At 35.1% G+C, this 27,866-nt stretch overlaps 1 protein-coding gene across 4 annotated transcripts in view; it reads left to right on the top strand.

Moving 5' to 3' along the window:
• The window catches only part of TRPC4 (transient receptor potential cation channel subfamily C member 4), a 171,653-nt gene extending 167,210 nt beyond the window's left edge, over window positions 1-4,443 (top strand). For all 4 annotated transcript variants that reach the window (XM_082435554.1, XM_082435553.1, XM_082435555.1 and 1 more), the window contains 3 exons: window positions 1,732-1,773; window positions 1,899-1,988; window positions 3,476-4,443. In XM_082435554.1, coding sequence (XP_082291680.1) covers window positions 1,732-1,773; window positions 1,899-1,988; window positions 3,476-4,198 — 855 coding nt within the window. In that variant the 3' untranslated portion in view covers window positions 4,199-4,443. The remainder of the gene's footprint in view (window positions 1-1,731; window positions 1,774-1,898; window positions 1,989-3,475) is intronic.
• Window positions 4,444-27,866: the final 23,423 nt, after the last annotated feature.

Genomic DNA, 27,866 nt, shown 5'->3' on the forward strand with positions numbered 1-27,866 from the left:
TCTCTGCTGACTAGTTTTTATTGGCTTTTTGCAGACGAAACTAGCGAAATGCTATAGAACCCCAAGATAATAAAAATTGAGTCGATTAAATTCTATATTAAATTCAGAGTTTCTATTTACTTAAACCATGGAATACGATCTCCTGTACAATATTTACACTCAGAGTGCTAAAGAAGTTAGCGTACAGATTGCTTTTGTATTTGTGTTCACTTAAAAAATAGTGAAGGAGACCTGGAAGGCTTGTTTCCTTCCAGAAGTGCTTTTGTCTCTGGTTTCAGCTGATCTGTGTCTCAACAGGAGTCACATACCTCCATCTTGTGGCCCAGTCATAAAATTCCCATGCTCTATTTCTTTCAAGATGTTCTAGTTTTGTATGAGTTTCAAATTTCCCAGTCTTTTAATTAATACCATAATCATTTGAAAATTTGTTTCTTAAGAGTCATGTAATATTGAATGGTATTCCAATCATTAGTGGCCTTTAGAAAGTTAAGCATGGTCTCATCTGTTTCTAAAAGTCACTAATAGTCATGAAACACAAATCCCTTCTCATGGCCAGTGAAAATGCCAATTTCCCCTACTGCCCGAAAGAGAAAAAAAGAGTTTCTTTTGAATTGTTTGATTTTTTGTCTAATATCATTTCACAGTGATATATGCACAGCCCTTTTCAAAATTCCATTTTAGCAGCCTATGATTAAGTATTTAGTAAGGAACAAGATCAAAAGACTTAATTAAACCCAAGATATGTTATCTCTTTTGCTTTCTCACAATTTACCAAATTCATTACCTTGTAACAGAAGAATTTTTATTTTACATTACTTTGGCTAGTTTTCTTCCTTAAGAATCGATACTGATATTTATTTGACATGCATAAAATTGGGATTATGATAGCTTTTTTTCTAGTATCTTTAGAATACTAGTGAAATCTGCAAATATATAATTTGTCATTTATTATTTAACTCAATTTATAATGGACATTTTTTAGTCATTAAACATCTTTCTCCATTTTACACTCCATAATCATTGCTGTGTGCTAACACCAGCTCTGCTCCCAAACCATTCTGATCTCTTCAAAATGATAGCTCAGAGTCACATTTATTTTTTTAAAATCTAATGAACCCTATCTTTGAACAGAACCTTCTATTTTATTTTGTTAAATTCAACCATCTAATTAAAACAGCAATCTCCTCTTAATGTACATCTGCTTGAAATTAAGTGTTGGGGAGTTCACTGTCTAACAGTGTTTCTGATTACATGTTTTATATCATGGTTAAATTCTTAATGTTGCTATGTTGATATTGATGAAGATCTTCATATTGTTATAATGCTAGATTTTTATCCATCAAATTTTTATTTTTATTTGACATTTATTTTGTGTTTGATATGTCCCATCTGTATCTCTTAGGATCATTTAAAATGATTTGGGATACATACTAAGTATGATTACTTAATTCTTCATCACATATTAAAAGAACAATCTTGCCATCATCATTAACTTATTCTATATATTAAATGCCATAGGAATTATAACCTTGCCCTTTGTTGTTTTGGTTCATTCATTCTTTTGATTCATGTGAAGCACTCTCTCTAGCTATTTATTGTCCGTTGTCCAGCAAAATTCCCACTTTGCAGAAATGAGGAAAATAATATTCTTGATTAAAAGAACCAGGCATTATTTTATAGAATGGTACAATATCACTATAACCAAAAAGTAAATGTCCCTTCCCTTTTCAGAGGCGAGCTGCTGATAATTTAAGAAGACATCACCAATATCAAGTAAGTTATTCTTATATCTTGACACTTACATTAAAATAAAGCACAATCTCCTCTTTGGAACTGACTCAAGAGAGAATTCACATTTATGCACTGAATATCAATCCTCTTGTTTTCAAATGCCTCAGGAAGTTATGAGGAACCTGGTAAAGCGATACGTGGCTGCAATGATTAGAGACGCCAAAACTGAAGAAGGTCTGACTGAGGAGAACTTTAAGGTAACCACTTTCATCTTTGTCGCCAAAAGGCAGATTCCGCAGAGCGTGGAACCAGGTGCAGCACCTTTAACACCAGAGCTGGAAACTGGACCACGCGTTCTGAGCAAGCCTGTCTGTCTTCTGATTTTTAAATTCAAGCCCTATTGATTTATATACAAAAAAAAAAAAAAAGTGGTAAAATTTCTTTTCAAAGTACATTGCTTTCAAACAGACTTAATCTGAAAGATCGAGGGGACTTATTCGGAAGCAGAGAAAATCCTAGTGCCTTGTGGCATTCTGATTGCCGATCCCAGCCACACTCTACTGAGTGAGCTTTACTTTTGGAAATGTCAGTCTGATTTCTAAACCTGAAACACTTAGTAACCAACGTTCTGAAAACAATGACAACAAAAACCTTCTTTGTGTTCCGCATGGCTTTGGTAAAAGAAAATTTAAGGTTTGAGCTTAACTGTAGCTTATAAATGTAGCTTTTTCTCCCTGAGTTTTTTTTTTTTTCAATTCTATCACAGAAGAAAGGTAGAATACATGAAGTATATATTTGCTCATATCATGTGTATAAAATGCCTTTGTTAGCCTGCATGAGTTGCTAGAGATTTTGGAAGACTGACTAAAGTCAGTAAGATCTCATAGGCAAAAACAAACAAATAAAAAACCCTACAGGAGACCTTTGACAAAGAAAAACAGCAGGCTTAACAGAGAATAAATATGAGCAGCCAGTTAGGTAAGAAGAGAGAGAAATTGCAAAACTTAAAGCACAGATTGAAAGTTGGCTAGGATCCAAAACGTTCTTTGCTGTCACACCTCTGAATCTTGGAGTTAAACGATTCCTGATGCTTTGGGAGACGGACTGGAGGCAGGAGGCCACCACAAGGCCACCAGCAGGTTAGGACTGAGAATTCAGCTGCCCCAAAAGATAAAGGGATGAATCTAGGAAGTGCTGTGTGTTCTGAATCAGTTCCCAGGATTTAGTGGCTGATTTTTCATCCCCAGAGGTTGGGATAAAATCAACTCCAAGGTAATAAACAATTGAAACTAACTGCCAACTCTTGGGAGGGTAGACTCCACTTTAATTATTTTGTTTTAGATATCCCCTTGGACAGCAAAATGTCCCTGAGACAATGTAAGATGACTTGAAAGCAGATGAGTATTTTGGAGAGAAAGAATTTGAAACTGTAGTTCCAAAGAAACCCAACATACTCCACTACAGAGTGGTGGGAAAGAAAACTCTTCCTGTTTCTTTTTACATCAACCATAGGAAGTCTCCAATTACTACAGAACTCCCATGGGGAAATTAGGAGATAACAAATAGATACAAGTGCCCCTGGGAAAACTGACAATTCTAAACAGAACCACAGCAGAGTGGACAGCCTAGCTCTCAAAAATGAATGAAGACATGTCAGATCCATATATGAAACAAGCAGATGATGTTTCCTAATGTTTATTTGTTTAGGTCACAGACTAATTTCGTCATTTTCCATTTCACTTAGGAACTAAAGCAAGACATTTCTAGCTTCCGCTTTGAAGTTCTGGGGTTACTAAGAGGAACCAAACTCTCTACGGTCCAATCTGCTCAGGGCACGAAGGATTCTTCTAACTCCGCAGACTTGGATGAAAAGAGTGATAACGAAGGTAGTATCAAGGACAAGAAAAAGAACTTTAGCCTCTTCGACTTAACCACCCTGATTCACCCACGATCAGCAGCGATCGCCTCCGAAAGACACACCATCAGCAACGGCTCCGCCCTGGTGGTGCAGGAGCCACCGAGGGAGAAGCAGAGAAAAGTGAATTTTGTGACCGATATCAAAAACTTCGGGTTATTTCATAGACGATCAAAACAACACGCTGCCGAGCAAAATGCAAACCAAATCTTCTCCGTTTCAGAAGAGGTGGCTCGTCAACAAGCTGAAGCACCACTAGAGACAAACATCCAACTGGAATCTCGAGGGTTAGCTTCCCGGGGTGACTTGAACATCCCAGGTCTCAGCGAACAGTGTATATTAGTAGATCATCGAGAAAGAAATACGGATTCCCTGGGTTTACAGGTGGGCAAGAGAGTGTGTTCGTTCAAGTCAGAGAAGGTGGTGGTGGAGGACACGGTTCCAATCATACCAAAGGAGAAACACTCAAAGGAAGAGGACTGCAGTGTAGACTATGACGCAAACCTCACAGACATGGTCACCCACGAAGATTACGTGACCACAAGATTGTGATACTTGACGGAGGAAGCATTTCTCATCCATAACACACATTTTATATAGTGCACTGGGTGGGGGATGTTTAAAGATGAATGAGCCAATGCTAACGTACACTTTATAGCATTTATCAACTGGGGCGTATCGACATGTCATGTTTAAATAAGGCAAAGGCTATCAAACACCCTTGTTTTGTAGCCCGCTTTTGCTTTCACAATTTGTTTTACAATTTGTTGTTGTTGTTAATAAATAAATGCACCTTGTATTCTTGTACTGTTGCAATAACTTACAGGAAATTTTTAGCTCTCTTTTTCAATTAAAACAAATGTGACTCAATATGTGCTAGTTGACTCCTATAATAGATATTTTTATATGCAAAAAACAACGTAGCTGAAATATTAGAGCTTTTCACAATTTTTTAGGGTCTCTAGAGATGGTTACTCAGCAAGGACTTTTCACTCAGCCCTACAGTTTGGCTTTAAAACACAAATATTATCCAATTTTTTTTAAAGAACATGTAAAACATTATCATACACAGTTTAAGCAAACAAGCCTCCTTCTCACAGAGTCAAGCTCAGACTTTTAAAATGAAAGTCAGGTATAATTTCTAGAGTTTTAGGTTGCCCAGTTTTTCCTTTCAGTAAGTAAAGGAAATGTTCGTCTTAATAAATGTTGATGACTGATGATTTTTAATGGCATTTTGTTAGAAAATGATTTTTATTTCAATGTTGTTTTTTTTAATGACCTTTTTCAGATTCACCTACCAATCAGTATAAATATGAGGCTTTGTGAATAAGGGAATTTCAAAAATGTGCCAAAGTTCTAGAAAAGAATAACAATAAATTGGAACAATTTAAGCACCTTAAACAAAGCGAGATGACTGCATGTTCATAACATCCAGATGAAAATGAATTCATTCTAATAATCTAAATCTAAGCAAAGTTAAATCCTATTTTCCATCAGTGCAACATTTTTGTAATTCAAAAGAAGTACAAAAACCTAGTAGTTTCTTCTTCTTTACCCCAGTGACTGGTATTTCTTTAGAATTAAAATCACCCAAAAATCATTATTAATTTTAACAGTAGGTATAGATATACAGTTTTCCCCATGGGGAAAAATCTTCATTGCTTGTTTCTTCTATTGTTTATAAGGTAATTTACCTTATGTTATACTCATTCAAGGGAAAGGAAGTGTTTTCACCTAATATCAAAAAAGGTGCTGGCAACTTCTTAAAATTTAAATTCTATAACTTGTATCTATTTAAGCCACCATGGAAATAGAATTTTCCTCACCACATGCAATAGCATTTATTTCAAATCAACAGAAACATGCTGAGTTTGTTTCATCAAAAATTACCTCCATGGACTAGACAAATCACATATGATTTAGCATTGACCAAAAACTGCGTAGTATTACAAAACCCAGTTTCTGATTACCGTACATCAAAAATAAGAACTAACAGCGATACCAATGCCAGCCACTGTCTTATGTGCTATGCGTGTACTAACACACATGTACTGCTCGTGACAACCCTCTGAAGTAGCTACTATTCTTATCCCCACTTCTTTGGATGAGGAAATCGAGGCAAGCACTAACTAAGCTGAGGTGCACAGCTAGTGATGAAGCCATGATGAGTTCTTCAAGGCCACGCCCTTGACTGCTTTATTGTACTGCCTCTCAGAATGCAGACCACGCAAAACAGTGTGTACACATAGACAATACTGTTGCCACTTCTGAAATGCTACAGTTTGAGAGAATGAGTTTGGTAAACTCCATAAATTTGTGTCCCTTCTTGTAAAGCAAAAGGAATATGCAAAATTAAAGAGGTAATGTATTTGACTCTTTAGACAATTACATTATAGAAGTTAGTAGAGTTTTTTAAATGGATTTGATATGGGATATCAGAATTCAACTTGAAATATTAGATTTTAGTTTTCAGGAAAGCCAAAGGCACTGACATGCTGCTCATTCCTAAATCTGGATTTTGTCCTAGGGATTTAGGAATGGGCCAGGGAGGTTTAGAGAAACACAATAAGCCTAACGAATGTTCTGACTGCTTCAGGAACACCTTTATCTCAAATATGTTAGGACTCAGAATAAGCCCTGGGAGACAGTGAAATACTCGAGTTGTTCTAAGTCAGACATATAGTAGTAGGGGAATTGCAGTCATACTCTCAATACGTGCGGTATTTTCCAATTATTCCTTTTTTGCTGCCTCTGTTGTGTGTGTATATTTTTCCCCCAAAGGTAAACATCATATATATCACCATGATACATACTTTACCAGAAATTTAATTCCAAATTTCCTCTGTTCCTTCCAATAACACCAACACCAATAAAAGCAACCAAAAATTTTTTCCCAGTAGCTTATTTATATCAGGTTAGGGTGCTGATGTTTTACAGGTAAACATGGTGATAGTAGAAGGATTTCTTCGGAGCAGGTTAACACCCTGCTTTTCAGTGTTCCAGAAATGATGGTTTCTAACAATCCTCGGATGTCACTGACAGAGGTATTTATGAGTTTAAACAAAATATTGGATATTGCTTGTACTGGATATCCTAGAATTGGATATTATTCTAAATATGTAGTTATATTAGGTAGTGTTAATGAAGAGGAACAGCAGGGAAAGAATAAGAAAACATAAAACAACAGCAGAATTGCAAAGTAAAGGGATGATGTGTTTTTAAGTTTTTAAGTGAGTAATTTGAGGCTGCTTCTGATTTCTATTCATATTTCTATCAACAGAAATTCCTAGACACCAGAGAGAGATTTGACATCATGCTTCGATTTGTGTAAATAATGTATCTTGTCTTCATGCCCTCTTGATCTTCTTGTTGCTCACCTTTATTTATTTACTTATTTGTTGCCAGGGTTGGGTGGAAAAGGATCTAGAAAATTCAGTATAACTTTAGTAGAATTAGGTTCAGTTCACAGCACTTCACTTAACCATAGGTATGTTTTGGAAAACCCATTTACAAGAAAGAATGCTATAAAGATGTTCTCCACTGTTTGTGATGAATATATTCCTGAAAATATCTGTGTAAATAAATCTATATTAACTTCAGTAGGGAACTAGCTCTGTAAAAAAAGAAATAATGGTGGTGAATTATTTTGTAAAATTATGATTATTTTTCAAAGTGATAATCCTCCTCAAAATGTAACTGTTTCATAAGTTGGATATTTGTATATCAAAAATTCTTAAATTAGATATTTTATTTACGGGCTGGCAATTAAAATACTGTGAAAGCATATTCACTTTCTTGCCTTGACCTGGATAGCAACTTGACATATTTCAGTCATCAAGCACACAAACGCAAACAATGAAATTTCTTGGGTAACTGTTGGAGTATAAAGAAAAATTTGATGAAGAGTTAAGGGTAGTAAACTTATCATATTATTCTCAAAGAAGCAGTCAATTTTTCAGCCAGTGTGGAAGGAATATAGATAACCAGTGGCATAAAAATGCACTCTTCTACTGTTCAATAACCCTTCATAATTCTGTGATTTGATTGAGTGAATGATTGTCCAGTCCCATGACTATCTGTTGAAGACCAGACATCAAGTACTGAAATCCGTTCATTCTCACTTATTTGTGCATTGTGTTTGCAGCAGAATTTCTACAGTTTAGACATCTGTCAGTTTCAACAGTTTAGGTAGTAACCCAAAAAACCAGCCTAGCAAAAACCATCCATGTGTCTCTGTAAGTATGACACATGGATGGTTTCACAATGACTCAAATTTTTTAAAAGCCAAGCTTATGACTGTATTTCCTCATTTTGAAAATTATTTCTTCAGTTTAGCCTTATTGTATATTTTTCTTGTCCTATAGTCTCCAAAATTCAGACTGTCCAGTAACTGTAGAATTTAGAAATTTAAAATAGGTGGTAGTCTCCATAAATTCAACTTCAAAAATTTTATTCTAATTATTTATATATTATTATATATATAATATATAATAATATATATAATATATATAATATAACAATATTATATATTGTTATCACGTGACTTTTGTAAAATTTGAAAACCGTATTAAATATTAGTTCTCCATATATAACTGGAGAAACTAAGGCTCAGGGCATTTATGGCAATTTTCAAATTTACCCAGCTACTCAGTGGTTGAGTGGGAGCTTAAAGAAAAAACTCTTCATCTAGATATTCTGATAAGACACCACGTCATAAAAGTCTTGGCTAATGAATTTTTATTTTTGTGGAATTATTTCTTCTTTGCCCTCTCCTTCAGTAGAAAATATTTATAGTCGTTCAAATTTTCAATGGCTAAAATTTTGAGTTAATATCATATTACCATTTTTCCCCTAAAAAACTGTGTTCACAGATTTTTTTTTAAAGCTGGTTTCTTACTGTTTTCTAAAAATGCATTGTTCAGTACTTTCACTTCAACCTGTAGATTTTGTGACAATTCTATGTGCACACTGGTAATAATAAAATGTATTGACTAATATTAAACCTTCTTAACTGATACAGGATAGAGCTGGAAAATATGAAGCAGAACCAAGATTGAGACCATGGGACCAGGGCTAGATATGGCCATGCCGTCACTGAGCTGACAAACAGTGTGGCTGTCGCTTCACTGGCAGAGAAATTCACCAGTAGCAAAACCATCAGTTTCCATTAGAGCTGCCCTGTCCAACATCATAGCTACTATCTACATATGGTTACTAAGCACTTGAAATGTGGTTGTAAGTGTAAAGCACACACCAGATTTCAAAGACTTAGTATGAAAACAATGCAAAATATTAATATTTATATTGGTTACATGGTGAAATGAGAATATTTTGGATGCATTGGGTTAAAATATACTAATGAAATTAGTTTCACGTTTCTTTTTTTTAATGGAGCTACCACAAGATTTAAAAATACCTTTGTGGCTTGCATTTGTAATTTGCAGTACATTTCTCTTGGACAGTGGTGCTATTTGTTTCACGCAATTCATGTATTTCCTTCATTTGAATTTCATGGGTAAAGCTTATATATTCAACTGCTCAGAAAACGTTGATGTGGCTGGGCTAAAATTTGTCGTCTCTCATTGATTCCCAATTTCCTTATGGAATCACTGCTAATACTTTTCTGTTTTTCATATGTTTTTCCTCGCCTTTGCAAATATATTAATATATGAATACATATAGGTTATGGTTTTTTGTTGTTTTTATCAAGAATGGGATTATACTATACGTATAACTTAGCGACTTGTTTTTCATCAAGCAGGGTATCATGGAAGCCTTTTGTAGAGCCATTTAATATAGCAGAGACATTTTAATCCATTCAAAGAAAGTCCTTCACTAGCTATTTTACCTTTCGAAACACATTCATAGGCTATTCTAAAAGCTCTTTGGAAGAGCTACTTATTGGGTCAAACGCGAGATTTTCAGGAGTACTTGAGAAACAATGACGATGAGGTATTTTGAAAGGCAAATATGCTCACTTTTCTCTCTGTTCAGTCTTGCAGAGCTCTCTATTTCCCTTGTGTTTAAGTGCAGATTCCACAGCAGGACCTGAATAAAGTGGCCCCACTTGATGGTACCAGCATCATTTCTCAGCATCATTCTTTCGTACACGTTAAGCTTCAGCCATGCTGGACTTCTTTTCGCTATTTAAGACAATATTTCTCTTTCCCCAACATTTGCAAATACTGTTCTTCCAGGCTTGGATCATAATTGGACTAAAAATTTATAACTTTAAAGAATTTTCTTTAATATAGGATTTTAATTAATTCTAATCTATTGTTTTTATGGTTGCCTTTAGGTCTAATTGTTTTACCAAATGTCTTTTTCCTTAAAGATTATCTTTTCCTGAGCCTGAAGATAATGATCTAGGCTTCCCCACTCTGGGAGTAAGAGTTTATCTGCACTGACTTCCTTTCAGACCGTCAGCTACTTAGAGAGGTTTAATTTACTCTCAGGAAATAACTCACCGTGTTGCTTCAGCATTCACAATGCAAAATGCCCTGTGGCCTGGAAGAAGGCAGGAAGCTGGCATGTTTTCATAGCTGCTGTGGAGTGACCACAAATTGGGTAGTTCACTCATTCAGACTTCATCTGCTGATATTTGAAATTTCTGGATGAAAATGTCCCATCGATCTCTAAAATACTGAACAATGCTAAGTCATCTTTCTAAAGTTCTAAGTACCAAATAAATAGGAAAGTGGAAATGTGGGCGAAAATAGACACCATAAAATATTCAGTGAATGCTTATTTCTTCTGTTTTATTTTTAATTAAACTTAAAATTTTTTTCAGACCTTTATAGATTCATATGAAGTTGTAAGAAATAATACAGAGAAATTTCACGTACAATTTACCCATTTTCCCCTCAACAGAAACATCTTTCAGATCTATAGTACAATACTGCATAATACTGATGTAGGTATAATCCACCAATCTTATTCAGATTTCTGCAGTTTTACTTGTACTTACGTAGCTGGGCTTGTGTGTGTATTTAGTTCTGTACAATTTTATCACATGTATAGGTTTGTGTATCCACTGCCATAGTCAAGATACAGAACATTTCCATGGCTACAAGGATACCTGGTATTGCCTTTTGTTTAACCACATCCATTTCCTAAACACCCCCCCTCAATTCCAAACCCCTGACAGTCTAACTTGTTCTCCATTTTTATAATTGTGTCATTTCAAGATTGTTATATATGTGGAATCATATGGTATGCAACCTTTGGGGATTAGTGGTTTTCACTCAACATAATTCTCTGAGGATTCATCCAAGGTGTTACACTATTAGTAGTTTGTTCCTTTTTTATTGTTAAGTCTTATTCCATGGTGTGGATGTACCACAATTTGTTTAGCATTTCACCCATTGAAGGACATCTGGGCTGTTTCCAGTTTTTGTCTATTACAAATAAAGCTGCAATGAACATTCATGGACAGGTCTTGGCATGACCAGAATGGTAATTGCTGGGTAGTATGGTAGTTGCATACTTAGTTTTATAAGAAACAGCCATAGTATCCTGGCATGGCTGTACCATTTTAGATACTCACCAGCAATGTATGAGTGAGTCAGTTTCTCTACATTTTTGCTAACATTTGGTGCTGTCACCAATTTTTATTTTATGTATTCTGATAGTTGTGCAATGATGTCTCGTTGTGGTTTTAATTTGCATTCCCCTGATGGCTAATGTGTTGAACAACTTTTCTTGTGCTTATTTGTCATCTGTATGTCATCATGGTGAAATATATGTATATGTCTTTTGTACACTTTCTAATTACATTATTTATGTGCTTTTTTCTTAATGCTGAGTTTTTTGAGAGTTCTTTTTATATTCTAGATGCCATTCTTTTGTCAGATATGTGTTTTGCAAATATTTTCTCCCAATCTGTAACTCATCTTTTTATCTTCTTAATGGGGTTTTTTGCAGAGCAAAATTTTAAAATTTTGATTAAGTGCAAATGTTCAGCCTTATGTTTTATGGCAATTCTAAGAAGCCTTTGTCCAGGCCTAGATCATGAAGATCTTCTCCAGTTCTTTTTTTCTAAAGTCTTTATAATGTTACATTTTATATTATGTTTTATACCTAACAATATTATTTTTTCTATTTTTTCCAAGTACTTTATGCAGATTTACGGAAAAAAAGTCATCTTGAGGAGTGAGATCACATACATAGAGAGGTAATGAAGAAAAGGATTGTGGACAGGTAAACATGCAGGTAGTAGTGAAACTGGGGTGACAAAAAGAAAGTTTAGTAAATCATTTTTTATGACATAACAACTGACTTAGTTACTCAGAAATTATAGCCAGACTTTTCTGAAGTTTGAAAAAAAACTCAAACTATTTCAATTCCATTGCATTTCTCCCAACTTCCTGAATCAGATGGAAAAGAAATATAGAATGAGAAAAACTGCTGTGATGAGACTGAAAACCAGAAACACAAAAAATTTTCAAATGCACCCATTCATGAAATCCAATTGCTGTTTGAAAAAGCCTGGGATTGCTGAATTATGATCTAACCCTCTACTTTCTGAAGAACAATCACTAAATTTGAAGCTAGTATGTATGCACCATTAAAATTACCAATCATTTGTTTAAAATGCTTCTTTTTGGCTTTAACAGTGAACACCAACAACAACAAATGAATAATTTGGATATAAAAAAAGTAATGTATCATTAATGTAAACTTAGTAAAACTAGAATAATGAAATTAAAACTACATGAGAATGTACATGACACATTAAACAAAGAAATTTAGTGCACACAAAAAAATAATGATTAGATGATAAACAGTGTGGCATAAAATTCCCATGTTAATTAAAATCATTTCTCAGGCTTGCATTAGAAAGAAAAATTATCACTAATAACTAAAATAAAAAATAGGGACTAGAATTTTGGCTGAATCATAATGATTTATATAATACCCCAATATTTTGATTCTCTAACGGAAATATGGCAAGTAACTGAATTGCTTAAGCAATGGAAACAGTTGGAATTCTTTTCCAATAAAATTCAAAGTTGCCACTTTATAAAGCACAAATTTGGAAATTGTAACTCAATTCATAAGGTGATGTAGATCGTTAATTTTGCTTTTACCTTCTATCATTTCCTATTGCCCTCCACACAGTTAGAGATTCAGCCCTGTGGCAGACAACAGGGATAGAAAGATGAAGTATACCTTCTAGAGGAGCTCACAAAGTCAAGTCTGGAAAATCTCACTTAATGTTTCACAGTGTAAGACACTAGAAACAGTATTGCTCTCCAGACAGCTGGTGCTTAGCAGTCAGGGTTTATAGACTGGATTTCTTTCTCTTCATCATCCAGCAAGCCATGTGAAAAGACACTATTTTGTTAAATGAGGTATGTATTTTAGTTTTCTTTGTGGTAGAAATGTAATAAGAAATACAGAAAAGATGCAGTGTTTAATTTCATGCCTAGAAAAAATTATTTAATTGGTGACAAGTTGATCAAATAGCATCTTCGTATTTTTACCCAGTCACCGAGTCAACTGCCTTTTGCAAAAATTATTCCTTCACTCACAAACACTGATTAAGCACACGTTTTGTGACAGGCATTGCAATACATGCTGAGAATAAAAAAATAAACCAAAGAGTCACTGAACTAAAAAAACGTTAATCTTCTGGAAATAACAATGCAGTCTGATGAGCATGATGCTGTCCCTGGGGAGCATCTGGGGGAGCACCCAACCCAGCATGGGTAAAGAGAACAAGAGTTGTCTACGTCAGTTCCTAAAGATGAGTAATAGTTATGAAAAAGTTGGTTTTTATCCTGGGTACAATTGAAAGTCATTAAAGAATTTCATGTAGGAGTTTGTCATGACAAAATTCTCTTGAAGTAGAGATGGAAAGAGATGTGGAAATCATCACATTTGTACTATAGAATTAAAGAGGAGTGAGTCCTTTCAATTCTGAAAAAGAGGATTTTTTTTTTTTTTTTTTTTTTTTTTAGAATTTCGCTTAATGGTTTTAAATAGCCTAACCTCCAATCTGCAGGAGATAAATGGGTCATTTTTCCTCAAGTTTTCTAAAGCCAAACAAGTCGATGAAATTCTAATGAGTTTTACATTTTATCTTTCAAAAAGCTTTATATTCAATCATAATAAATTTTCAGGTTACTCCATCATCTGAAGAGTAATTATCTCTTTTAATAGTTTTATTGAGATATAATCCACATACCATATAATTCATTCATTTAAAGTGTAAAATTCAATGGTTTTTAGTATATTCACAGATATGTGTAATCGTCACCACAGTCAATTTTAGAAAATTTTCATCACCTCAAAAAGAAACTCTGTACCCTTTATCTATCACCGACCTATCTTCCCACCCCACTCCTCTCCAACCCTAAGCAACCACTAATTTCCTTTCTGTCACTATAGATTTCCTAGTCTGGAATTTCATATGAATTTGATCACATATTCGATGTTTTGTGACTGACTTCTTTCACTTGGTATAATGTTTCCAAGGCTCATCCATGTTGTAAAATGCATCAGTATTTCATTTCTTTGTATGGCTAAGTAACATTCCATTCTATATATATACAATTTTGTTTTTATCCATTTGTTTGCTGATGAGCATTGAGTTGTTTCCACCTTTTGGCTATTATAAATAATGCTGCTATAAACTTTTGCATGTAAGGTTTGTGTAGACATATGTTTTCATTTCTTTTAAGTAGGTATCTAGGAGGGGGATTCCTAGGCCATACGGTAACTTTACATGTAATTGTTTGACGAACTGCCAGGATGGTTTTCAACAGTGGCTGAACCATTTATATTCCCACCAACAGTGTATGAGAATTCTGATTTCTTCACTTCCTCATCAACATTCTTTCTCTAAAGTTTTTTATTCTAGCCATCCTAGTGGGTATGAAGTGGTATCTTATGTGGTTTTGATTTGCATTTCCCTGATAACTTATGGTGTTGAGCATCTCTTCATGTGCTTCTTGGCCATTGATATAACTTCCTTGGAGAAATATCAATTCAGATTCTTTGCCCATTCTTAATTGGGTTATTTGTCTTTTATTATTGAATCTTAAGAGTTCTTAATATATTGTACATACAAATCCCTTATCATATATATGACTTGCAAATATTTTCAACCTCTCTATGGGTTATATTTTCACTTTACTGATGGTATCTTGTGAAGCACAAAAAATTTTAATTTTGATGAAGTCCAATTTATCTATTTTTCTTTTGTGGCATATGCTTTTGGTGTCATGTCTAAGAATCTAGTGAAAATGTCATGAATACGTAGTCAAATGTTTTCTTGTAAAATTTTTATAGTTTTAGCTCTCATGTTTAGGTCATTGATCCATCTGGGGTTAATTTTTAAATATGCAGTGAGATAAGGGTCCAACTTTATTCTGCTTAGTAAGATGTTAACCAGTTACCTCTGTACCTCTGCATAGTTTGTTGAAAATACTATTCTTTCCTCATCAAAATGTCATGGTACTCTTGTCAAAAATCAGTTGACCACACATGTATGTGTGGAATTATTTCTTGACTCTCAACTCTATTTCATTGAGATATATGTTTATCCTTGTACTGTTACCACAACATTTAGATTATTGTTACTTTATAGTAGTTTAGAAATCTCTTACTTGATTCTTCTTTTTTTTAATTGATTTATTAATTTATTTATTCATGTAAGAACACTTAACATGATATCTACCCTCTTTTTTTTTAACATCTTTATTAGAGTATAATTGCTTTACAATGTGTGTGTTAGTTTCTGCTTTATAACAAAGTGAATCAGTTATACATATACATATGTCCCCATATCTCTTCCCTCTTGCATCTCCCTCCCTCCCACCCTCCCTATCCCACCCCTCTCGGTGGTCACAAAGCACTGAGCTGATCTCCCTGTGCTATGCGGCTGCTTCCCACTAGCTATCTATTTTATGTTTGGTAGTGTATATATGTCCATGCCACTCTCCCACCTTGTCCCAGCTTACCCTTCCCCCTCCCCGTATCCTCAAGTCCATTCCCTAGTAGGTCTGCATCTTTATTCCTGTCTTGCCCCTAGGTTCTTCATGACCTTTTTTTTTTTTTCTTTTTTAGATTCCATACATATGTGTTAGCATACGGTATTTGTTTCTCTCTTTCTGATTTACTTCACTCTGTATGACAGACTCTAGGCCCACCCACCTCACTACAAATAATTTAATTTCGTTTCTTTTTATGGCTGAGTAATATTCCATTGTCTGTATGTGCCACATCTTCTTATCCATTCATCCGTCAGTGAGCACTTAGGTTGCTTCCGTGACAATGTTATGAGACTAGATATCAATTACAGGAAAAAAACTGTAAAAAATACAAACACATAGAGGCTAAACAATACGCTACCAAATAACCAAGAGATCACTGAAGAAATCAAGGAGGAAATCAAAAAATACCTAGAAACAAATGACAATGAAAACACGACCAAGCAAAACCTATGGGATGCAGCCAAAGAAGTTCTAAGAGGGAAGTTTATAGCAATACAATCCTACCTCAAGAAACAAGGAAAATCTCAGATTAAAAACCTAACCTTACACCTAAAGCAATTAGAGAAAGAAGAACAAAAAAAGCCCAGAGTTAACAGAAGGAAAGAAATCATAAAGATCAGATCAGAAATAAATGAAAAACAAATGAAGGCAACAATAGCAAAGATCAATAAAACTAAAAGCTTATTTATGATAAGATAAACAAAATTGATAAACCATTAGCCAGACTCATCAAGAAAAGAAGGGAGAATACTCAAATCAACAGAATAAGAAATGAAAAAGGAGAAGTAACAACTGACACTGCAGAAATACAAAGGATCATGAGAGAATACTACAAGCAATTGTATGCCAATTAAATGGACAACCTGGAAGAAATGGACAAATTCTAGAAAACCACAACCTTCCGAGACTGAACCAGGAAGAAAAAGAAAATATAAACAGACCAATCACAAGCACTGAAATTGAAACGGTGATTAAAAATCTTCCAACAAACAAAAGACCAGGGCCAGATGGCTTCACAGGTGAATTCTATCAAACATTTAGAGAAGACCTAACACCTATCCTTCTCAAACTCTTCCAAAATATTGCAGAGGGAGGAACACTCCCAAACTCATTCTACAAGGCCATCATCACCCTGTTACCAAAACCAGACAAAGATGTCAAAAAAAAAAAGAAAACTACAGGCCAATATCACTGATGAACATAGATGCAAAACTCCTCAACAAAATACTAGCAAACAGAATCCACCAGCACATTAAAGGATCATACACCATGATCAAGTGGGGTTTATCTCAGGAATGCAAGGATTCTTCAATATACTCAAAACAATCAATGTGATACACCATATTAACAAATTGTAAGAGAAAAAACATATGATCAACTCAATAGATGCAGAAAAAGCTTTGGACAAAATTCAACACCCATTTATGATAAAAACTCTCCAGAAAGTAGGCATAGGGGGAACTTACCTCAATATAATAAAGGCCATATATGACAAACCCACAGCCAATACTGTTCTAAATGGTGAAATATTGAAACCATTTCCACTAAGATCAGAACAAGACAAGGCTGCCCACTCTCACCAATATTATTCAACATAGTTTTGGAAGTATTAACCACAGCAATCAGAGATGAAAAAGAAATAAAAGGAATCCAAATTGGAAAAGAAGAAGTAAAACTGTGACTGTTTGCAGATGACATGATACTATACCTTGAGAATCCTAAAGATGCTACCAAAAACTACTAGAGCTAATCAATGAATTTGGTAAAGTAGCAGAATACAAAATTAATGCACAGAAATCTCTTGCACTCTTATACACTAATGCTGAAAAATCTGAAAGAGAAATTAAGGAAACACCTTATTTACCACTACAACAAAAAGAATAAAATACCTAGGAATAAACCTACTTAAGGAGACAAAAGACCTGTATGCAGAAAACTATAAGACACTGTTGAAAGAAATTAAAGATGACACAAAGAGATGGAAAGATATACCATGTTCTTGGATTGGAAGAATCAACATTGTGAAAATGACTATACTACCCAAAGCAATCAACAGATTCAATGCAATCCCTATCGAACTACCAATGGCATTTTTCACAGAACTAGAACAAAAAAATTCACAATTTGTATGGAGACACAAAAGACCCTGAACAGCCAAAGCAATCTTGAGAAAGAAAAACGGAGCTGCAGGAATCAGGCTCCCGGACTTCAGACTATACTACAAAGCTACAGTAATCAAGACAGTATGGTACTGACACAAAAAGAGAAATATAGATCAATGGAACAGGATAGAAAACCCAGAGATAAACCCACGCACATATGGTCACCTTATCTTTGATAAAGGAGGCAAGAGTATACAATAGAGAAAAGACAGCCTCTTCAGTAAGTGGTGCTGGGAAAACTGCACAGCTACATGTAAAAGAATGAAATTAGAACACTCCCTAACACCATACACAAAAATAAACTCAAAATGGATTAAAGACCTAAGTGTAAGGCCAGACACCATCAAACTCTTAGAGGAAAACATAGGCAGAACACTCTATAACATAAATCACAGCAAGATCCTTTTTGACCCACCTCCTAGAGAAAGGGAAATAAAAACAAAAATAAACAAATGGGACCTAATGAAACTTTAAATCTTTTGCACAGCAAAGGAAACCATAAACAAGACAAAAAGACAACCCTCAGAATGGGAGAACATATTTGCCAATGAAGCAATTGACAAAGGATTAATCTACAAAATATACAAGCAGCTCATGCAGCTCAATATCAGAAAAACAAACAACCCAATCCAAAAATGGGCAGAAGACCTAAATAGACATTTCTCCGAAGAAGGAATACAGATTGCCAACAAACACATGAAAGGATGCTCAACATCACTAATCATTAGAGAACTGCAAATCAAAACTGCAAGGAGTATCACCTCACCCCGGTCAGAAAGGCCATCATCAAAAAAATCTACAAACAATAAATGCTGGAGAGGGTGTGGAGAAACGGGAACCCTCTTGCACTGTTGGTGGGAATGTAAATTGATACAGCTACTATGGAGAACAATGTGGAGGTTCCTTAAAAAACTAAAAATAGAACTACCATATGACCCAGCAATCCCACTACTGGGCATATACCCTGAGAAAACCATAATTCAAAAAGAGTCATGTACCACAATGTTCATTGCAGCACTATTTACAATAGCCAGGTCATGGAAGCAACCTACGTGTCCATCAACAGATGAATGGATAAAGAAGATTTCGCACATATATACAATGGAATATTACTCAGCCATAAAAAGAAACAAAATTGAGTTATTTGTAGTGAGGTGGATGGACCTAGAGTCTGTCATACACAGTGAAGTAAGTCAGAAAGAGAAAAACAAATACTGTATGCTAACACAAATATATGGAATCTAAAAAAAAAAAAAAAAAAGTTTCTGAAAAACCTAGGGGCAGGACAGGAATAAAGTTGCAGATGTAGAGAATGGAGTTGAGGACACAGGGAGGGGGAAGAGTAACCTGGGACGAAGTGAGAGAGTGGCATGGACATATATACATTACCAAATGTAAAATAGATAGCTAGTGAGAAGCAGTGGCATAGCACAGGGAGATTAGCTCAGTGCTTTGTGACCACCTAGAGGGCTGGGATAGGGAGGGTGGGAGGGAGATGCAAGAGGGAGGGGATATGGGGATATAGGTATATGTATAGCTGATTCCTTTGTTATACAGCAGAAACTAACACAACAATGTAAAGCAATTATACTCCAATAAACATGTTAAAAAAATAAAAGAACAAAGAAAATAGGGCAGCTCTGGTGTGTTGCACGATTTCCTCAAATAATTGATTTTCCAAGTTCCTGGTGGATTTGGGAAGAGAGTGGAAACATTACTCACATTACTATACCTTCTGGGAAAAATCAGCCTTATCTTTGATTAATTGTGTTTCTGAGAGAAGCTTAGCCCAGGTGCGCAGGCATGTAATAGGTTTTATTAGAGATTAAGAGTCTATATGTAAAATTGAATTACTTTGCTGTACACTTGAAACTAGCACAACACTGTATTAACTAAATTACACTTCAATTAAAAACTTCTTCTAATTAAAAAAATTTTTAAAGAGTCTAACCAGGAGTCCTAGATAATGGTAGATTTATTCATTTGTTGAGTGAAAGCATTAACTGAAATCAGCATTTTTTGGTACCATAAAAATTGTTGCTGAAAACCAGGAAAGAAAAAAAAAGAGATTGGTTAAGACAGTGACACAGACTTATTCAAAAGATGTTAATCGATCCAGTGCAATTTTTATGAGGTTATTTTCTAGCTCCCAATTTTTATTATAGTCTTCAAAAATCATTAGACTATCTAAACTTTTTCCTAGCCATTAAATTATTTGTTCCTTCTCTGTTTATTGTCTGCCTCTTCCTCTCTAAAATACCACTCCATAAGGCAGGGGCTTTATCAATCTGGTTCACTCCTAATTCTAGTGCCTAGAACAGTGTTCGAGATATTAGGATATGCCTAACAAATATTTTATAATAAAGTTTGCAATGTTCCTTCACACTTCCAAGTTTACTAACCACCCCAATTTCCTCTGTCAATAAGTCAAAGAAGTAGGAATCGTAAAATACATATAAATTCAATGTTTTTCTAAAAATCACAGTTTTTACAGAAATTTTAACAAAGAAATGAAGGAAAGAAAAGAAATCTATTTTCGAACACTTACTTATGCCAGGAGACTTTCACACATATTTCATTTAATGTAACTCATAAAGGTTGTTAATAAATAAGTTTGGTAGGTGAAGGAAGAAGAAACTGAAAAAAATTAGCACTGCCCTCTGTCAAATACCATGTTTGGAGAATAAGATGGATTTTAACATATGCAACTCACTTCCAAGAGAAGGAAGAAGGAAGAGAAGCAGGAGAAGGAAGGAGAGGAGGAGGGAGAGAGGGGAGGAGAAAGAAGATAGAAGAAAAATTAATGCTTCTTGGGATAAACACTTTATCTCATAATTTTCACAAGAATTAGATGTGATAAATTCCATTCCCATGTTATTCAAAATTGATGATCATACAGTTTTTATGATCTTTCCATGTGATTCTTAGCTAAAAGGTAGTGGAGCTGAGATTTGAACTGGGCTACTTTTAATCCCAAAGCCCATGCTCTTCTGATTCTATCATCATCTTTGACAGTAAGAGAAAAGAAAGGCAGAATAGATTTACTTTCATTAAGAACCCAAACTGATTTTCAGAAAACTGTATTTGGGCTGGTTCTTATAGTCACAGTAAATGAAGGACAAGGTGTTCCTTCTTATTCACAAGTCCCCATGCTTCCATTAGCTGGAGTTACATTGTTTGCCTTACATATTAATACTCTACTAGAAATAAAATTCTGAGGAAATTAAGTCTAGTGTCCCTTACGCATATACCATCACGGTAGTTGTTTTCTCTCACAATGGAGAACCTGTCAGAGAACCACTCTATAAACACAAACAAAAGGAAAGATTTTTTTCCTTCACTTTCTGCCTCCACAGAACATAGACTTGTAGAGTCACCATGTGAGTCCAGAGAAATGCCCCCAGAAATTAGCCGGCGTGATCTATGTGATAAAATAATGGAGTGTCGTGTGACGTTAAGTGCATATTTCATTAAGGATGCATACGAATTACTGCATTTTCCATTAATGAAGGTAGAGGGATTTTAACGAGCTATGCCTACTCTAACTTTTCACATTTGTTCTGTCTTTCCTGAGCTTTCATGCTGTTTCATGGATACATGTCATCACCAACAATAATAATTGTAGAGACTGATTATTGGGTAAGTGATTCATATAATAGCAGCAGATGAAAAATCAAAACCTACAGAAGCCAAGATTAGCTTTGTGTGCAAAAAATAAAAGAGAAAGAGAGAGAAATAAGTGTCTCAACATAGAGTCAAAGGAGAGTCTATTGTCATAACATGATGTCTTACAAAGTGTTATCGTATAAATTAGATCTGAGAGCAAAGTTAACAAATGCTGCTTTTGTTTGCATTTTTTGAAGTGTCGTATTTTTAAGATTTCTATCATGAAATTTTTGATACACAGCCTTTGCCTGACTCTAAAATCAAATGACTGTTGTATTCTTGTCATACCCTGTGCAGGGTGATTTCAGCTATTGAAGAGAATTGGTTATTGGCTGGTTGGAAGAGAACAAATAGAGGCACAGATGCCCTTTGTCTATTCCTCTCTGCTCTCATCCTGCAACCTCTCACTTTCTCGGGCTGCTAGTTCTCAGGATAAATGATGGCTTTTTCCTTGTATAAGAAGTCTCTCTTAACCTGACTCAAGTAGAGAAATAATGGCAATTGTCACAGTTGTAACTCTTCTAATACAGGTTATTACAACAGGTTATTACAGTAGCAACCTATCTATTTCCAAACTTTCACTCGCTGTCAAGAAGCAGGGGACATCTCTGAGGGAATTTTTACAGAAGAGACACAATGTGATGTGTCCAGGTCCTAAATGCTTTGCCTGTGAGTAGGGGAGGGAAAATTGTGAACTCCAATCAAAAAGAGAGTGGTCCAAGCATGACTTCAATGTGATTTTGACCTTGGAATGTGTATTTGAGTGTAAGTCTGTACACTGGCGCGTGCGTGTCTGTGTCATAGGCAGGGAGTAACCACAGCCTGGCTCCCAGCTCAGGGGAAATGATCAAAGATAATTCCTCCCAGTGGGGAAAAGTTTGGCAATGGCAACAAACTCAGGTGATGCATAAGTTTACTGTAATGGTCTTTAAAGAGTTTTCCATTCTCTTTGTTTATCAGTACCATGAAATTCCCTATGAGAGATATTAATACTAAATATAATAACAAAAGCAACAAAATGTGATTCAGATGCTGCAGATCTTTTAAAAATGCTCACTTTAAATATATCCAAATAATATACGTACATATGTAAAGATGATGAAACTGAGGGTTAAAAGGTTAAAAAGTTGCCAATGTCACACAGCGAGGAGAATCTGTGTAGTTGCTGCTTGAGTGTTACAGAAGAGCATCACCCATTCTCTACTGTTAGAAACAAACTCTCAGCCGTCTTTCTTTTACATCCTACACGCTTTGAGCTTCTCACTCCTGCTGTCTTTTGTCCATGGTAGCTGATGGGAACCCAGGGCTTAAATTTGGGGATGCTACAAGTGAAAGGAATCTCAGACATGTACAAAGGAGCAGATGATACTTCTTCACCTGCAGCTTTCATGAAGACACGGACATTTATAAAAATTATTTGTCAAAAACATAGAGAAGCATTGGCGCTTCTGACTTGTAGCAACACGTATGAAGATATAAATTATTGTTTTGAGTTCCTTATTCAGAGGAATATTTAAGAGTTGTTATCTCACTTAAATTAACAACGTACTGTAGCTGTAGAATTTCAAGGTGGAGGGAATCTTTCAAATCATCTTCAACTCTCTAATTTCAGCTGAGGTTTTGTGAAGTGAAATTATATTCACAAGGTTACATGGCAAGTTAGAGATGGAAGCAACTCTGGAATCCAAGTTTCCAGATTCCTAAGCCAGCATCTTAAGTCCTATCCACATGACCAGCCTTCAGGAATTATACTGAGTGACACCTAATGCTGATTAAAAGCTATATTTTAGAGCTTCCTGTATAAACATATGAGATCTGACTGGGGTTGCTCAGAACCTGATGTGATCCTGTGGTAAGCTAATACCACATAGGTATAATTAAATCATGCTTAGATCATACTATGTTGTATGACACTCATATCAAGTCAAATTCAGGAAATTTAAAATGAATTTACATTCTGTAATAATTTATAGTATTTCATCTCCTTGTAGAATTTGTTCTGGGTATTACTAAGCACCAGAGATCTAATAAAAAGTTTACTGCAACCTGGGGCCCATTTATCACAATTTGGTCGGTAGTGGCTTATTCTGGCTAACCTAAAGCAGTGTGCAAAGTCAGAAGACTTTAAGTATTACTCCAGAATCCATCATTTAGGTCTTATTCTAACTTACCTTCACCAGGAGCTAGTTGCCTTAGCAATAAAGTGGAGTTAATCATAGCACTTGACTTACTGAATTATGAGAATCAAATGAAGTCAAGTGTTTGAAAGTTCTTTGAGGTATAAAAATGCGGTAAACAAACATAGCCTGGTGGATCTTTTGCCTGAACTCAACTTACAGAGGCCACCGAAGCAAGAGAGAGGTTGAAAGATGCCAGAATCTTTCTCTGTCTCACACACACGTGCACACACACACACACACACACACACACACACACACACAAATACACTGATAGATCCCTGGAGAAGAAAATATGTTTAAATTCAAGTGTGGGTTTGGGGGCAGAATGGTAGCCTAGGACATTATAAAAAGTGTGTAGGCTAAAGAAGAGATTTCTAGATGTCTGTCACAAAGGGAATAGATACCTATTATGTCCTATAAGCATAAGATTGAATGTTACGTGTCTGTCAGAAGTAACAAACTAAATCTACATATAGTTACATGGATCGATTTTAAAGCATGGTATTGAGTTGAGTTTAAAATATACATATCTATAGCAAAATACTACTTGTGTAAATTGATAATGTGCACACACACAAAACAAAACAAAACATTGTACATTTTTCCCACTACACACACATATTAGCAGTTAATTGAGTTTCTATAAGAAAAAGAGGAATGTCATATGTGGTGAGTTTTTTAAAAAAAGAAAACAATAATGAAACAGAACAAGGGAGGAGTCTTAACGTTCCCTATGCGGAGAATGTTTCATGAATATCATTATCTTCAATCCACCAATTCCATGCAGAAAAAGAAAGGAGCAGGAAAATGGGAGTAGGAAAGTGGAGAGCACTGCTTAAAATCAGGCTAAGCTTCACCTGTCTTCGCTGTTGGTACAGAAAAGTATCCTGTGATGTTTTCACAGTAACCATTCCCAATCATACATGTAATCTTTAACAAGTGCAAATTGTCATTGTCTTTTACTGATATTTGTATTCCTGTATATATATGCATTTGCATACACTGCATTATTTCATCTCATGTCTTTACTATCTTCTTAGATATAAAGATACAATAAAAAGACTATAAATAGTCTGACTCTATTTTTGATGTTTGACTGCGCAGAGCTTTCTAGCCTGCCCCTCCCTTTTCCCTCCTAACTGGCATCTAGATAAGCCAATGAGAAAGACCACAAGTACTCCCAAGGGCTTTTCCACTATCTCTCCCTCTCTTTCAAGAGCAAACCCAGGGCCGAATGTGAGACCACTGACCCTGGCCCCATACCCTAACTCCAACAAAAGTCAAAGTCATTTTCCCCTTCCTACTCTCTCAAATCCCTTTTGGACCTTCTTGGGAGCCTGCCCTGCTTTCCAGAGAAAGCTTTATTATGTAAGTAATACATGTCTTTATACCCTCTTTGTGCATGTGTGGAATCATCAGTCTTGACCTCTAGACAAAATTTGAGTAGTGGAATCGAGAGTACTGCCCCCTCTCAAGAAACCACAAATTAAAAAGGAAAACAAAATCTCCACAGGCCCTAATTTCCATTAGCATGATCCTTCTAATGATGATGCCGGCCTGAGGAGCAAACACAGGGTAAAAGAAAGTTGCTAAAAAGAGATATGCATTGATTACCTTTATCCTTTTTATCTGAAATCACCATTAAGGCTGAAGGCTAAAGAAAAACATTTTTTATAATTTTATCTCTATTTCATTTTGAATAAAATAAAAATAGCACTTAAGGAAAATAAGTCTTTTATAAGCCACAGGGAATATATTACTATGGTAACATGATCCCCAACAGAAATAGCAACAGTGATCTTGACACACTCCTAGGATTAGTTTTCTCTTGATATGACACTGTGGCATATAGATAAGTCCTGCAAAGACCTTAAACAGAACACCTAAGCTACAATGGAAGTCAATATCATAATAAGGTTATATAAAGCTTGACCCTCAAAGTCATCGTGCAAAATAATCAGAAACTCCTTTTTCAACTGTGCATTTTACATGTTAAAAGGGGATACAAAGGATCATTGCTTTTTCAGGGTACATCAGCAGAAGAGAAACCCTGTCAGGTACCCTTTACTTTTAAGTTAGTGTCAACTATGTATGTCTCCTGGCAGCCAAAAATAAAACATCAAAAACCAAATCACGCATCAACAACAAAATATCTTGTAACTTTTTAGACAAAACACTAAAAAGGGATTTTTAAAACTCAATTTACATTTATTTACAAACAAATATGTAAAGTTATTGTATATCATCCTGATACATTATTGAATAATATTCCTATATGTGTATACATATTTTTTTCTTTTTAAGTTGGATACATTGAATTTTGAAAACTTGTCAGTTTAGCATTTCACTGTCATCATGACCTAACTGTACAACCCTAACAGTGAACTTATTCAGCAAGTACTTTGTCTTTTGTCCATTTGACCTGCCCTTTCTCCTCCACAGCTGGGCTCTCGCTCTCTCCCTGTATCTCCCCAGAGTTGATTATCTGTGTAGGTTGAGTAGGTGCTTCTGTGTATTTTCTTCCCCCCAGAAGTGTCTTAATCCTCTAACTCTAAATGTTCCTTCACCTGCTGTACAGTATAAAAATTGTACAATACACACCCTCCACTTCAAGAAAAATAACTCTGGACATTTCATTGATATTTTTCGTGCTACTGCAGGATAGTTCCTTGAGGTCAATCACCATGCCTGTCAAGACTGAAAAATAGGTATCTCTTACTGCCTTTTGAAGGTCTCACTCGACATAAAAACAGAATTGGCAATGTTGAGTATTATTCACTTCCGTCAACCTCGAAAAGGCACAGGAATTACTCTATTTGGTTATTTACTTTAAAACTCTCTCCTACATTAAAAATAACTCCTGAAACATCTCTGAGGGGTTGAAATGGCAGATATTATTAGCTGATTAGTCAGCTAAGGAAATTGAGGCACAGAGATGTTAAGCAATTTTCCCAATGATCTCACTACTGAAGACTGGATAATCAAGGGTTCAACCGAGGCCATCTAACCTCCCAGTAGCAGCCTCTTTAAAAAAAAAAAAAAAAAAATATATATATATATATATATATATATATATATATGGCACTGTGTCTCTCTTTGTCTCATCTTTAAGTTTTTAATTTCTTTACTCTGTCTTTTTACTTTTATTAATATCCAAACTCCCTTTAAATTTTAACAGTAATGTATAAGTTTCTGTGAAAGAAGAAAGATCCAATGCAAAGGTTATAGAGAGGAATAAAAGAAAAGAAATAAAAAGGAAATAATCTTTGCTAAGGGATCAATATGGTGTCAGTCATAAGTTTACTTACAGTTTTTCCTGATTTTTCTTAGAATCTGAAATCAAGCAGAACTATCACAAACTCATTTTTCCGAAATAAACAGCTGATCCATTGAAGTTTTACTCCTGCTTCTCAGAGAAGTTGTATCTTAACAGATAAAACTGTGAAAAAAAAAAAAAAAGAAGACTTTCATGCAGTAGAATTTCAGACTATATCAGACAGTGGAAGACATTAGAAGGATGAAGAATTTAGAAGGGGAGGAAAGAGTGTATCTGCTGGTCTCTGAGAACATACGCAGGGTGAATTTTCCTATTCAGCCTTTTATTCTCATCTCTGCTTTAGATTTTGTGGTTGGGGTGACTTCCAGTCTGTAGCCAAACCCCAAACATGATCCATCTCACCTTCACCCCTTTCTACTGTGTGTGTAGTGATATAACACTATCTCAATCAAAAGCAATCCTAAAATTCATCTGATTGCTTTATGTTGAACTAATGTCAAAAAATACCATCTTTGTATTGAGTTCTAAATATTTTATCTCTTCAAGCAATTTTACATGCTAAATTAATTAGAAGCTGAAAGAATTTCTTTAAATAATTTAAAAGGAACAACAAAATTAATTTACTTTGTGTCACAACATCTGAACCAGTGGTTCTCAATCCTGACTGTTTATTATTGTTTCTCGGGAAAGTATTGATTTATTTATTTTCTGGGGTGGTGATCTGGCTATCAGTGTTTTTAAAAGCTCTTTAGGGCATTCTAATGTGCAGTTAGGGTCAACAAGCACTAATCTAGACATTTCATATAATAGTACTTTAGAGCTCAAGTTAGCTGGAAAATGGTCAAAATATTTTTTTCCCTATGTAATTATAAAACCCTCACATTTTTAAAGGTTTAGCACTGAATATATAGTTAAAAGTCATTTTTTAGGACTTTA

The sequence above is a fragment of the Balaenoptera physalus genome (assembly GCF_965194825.1).
Source record: "Balaenoptera physalus genome assembly, chromosome: 18".
NCBI lineage: Eukaryota > Metazoa > Chordata > Mammalia > Artiodactyla > Balaenopteridae > Balaenoptera > Balaenoptera physalus.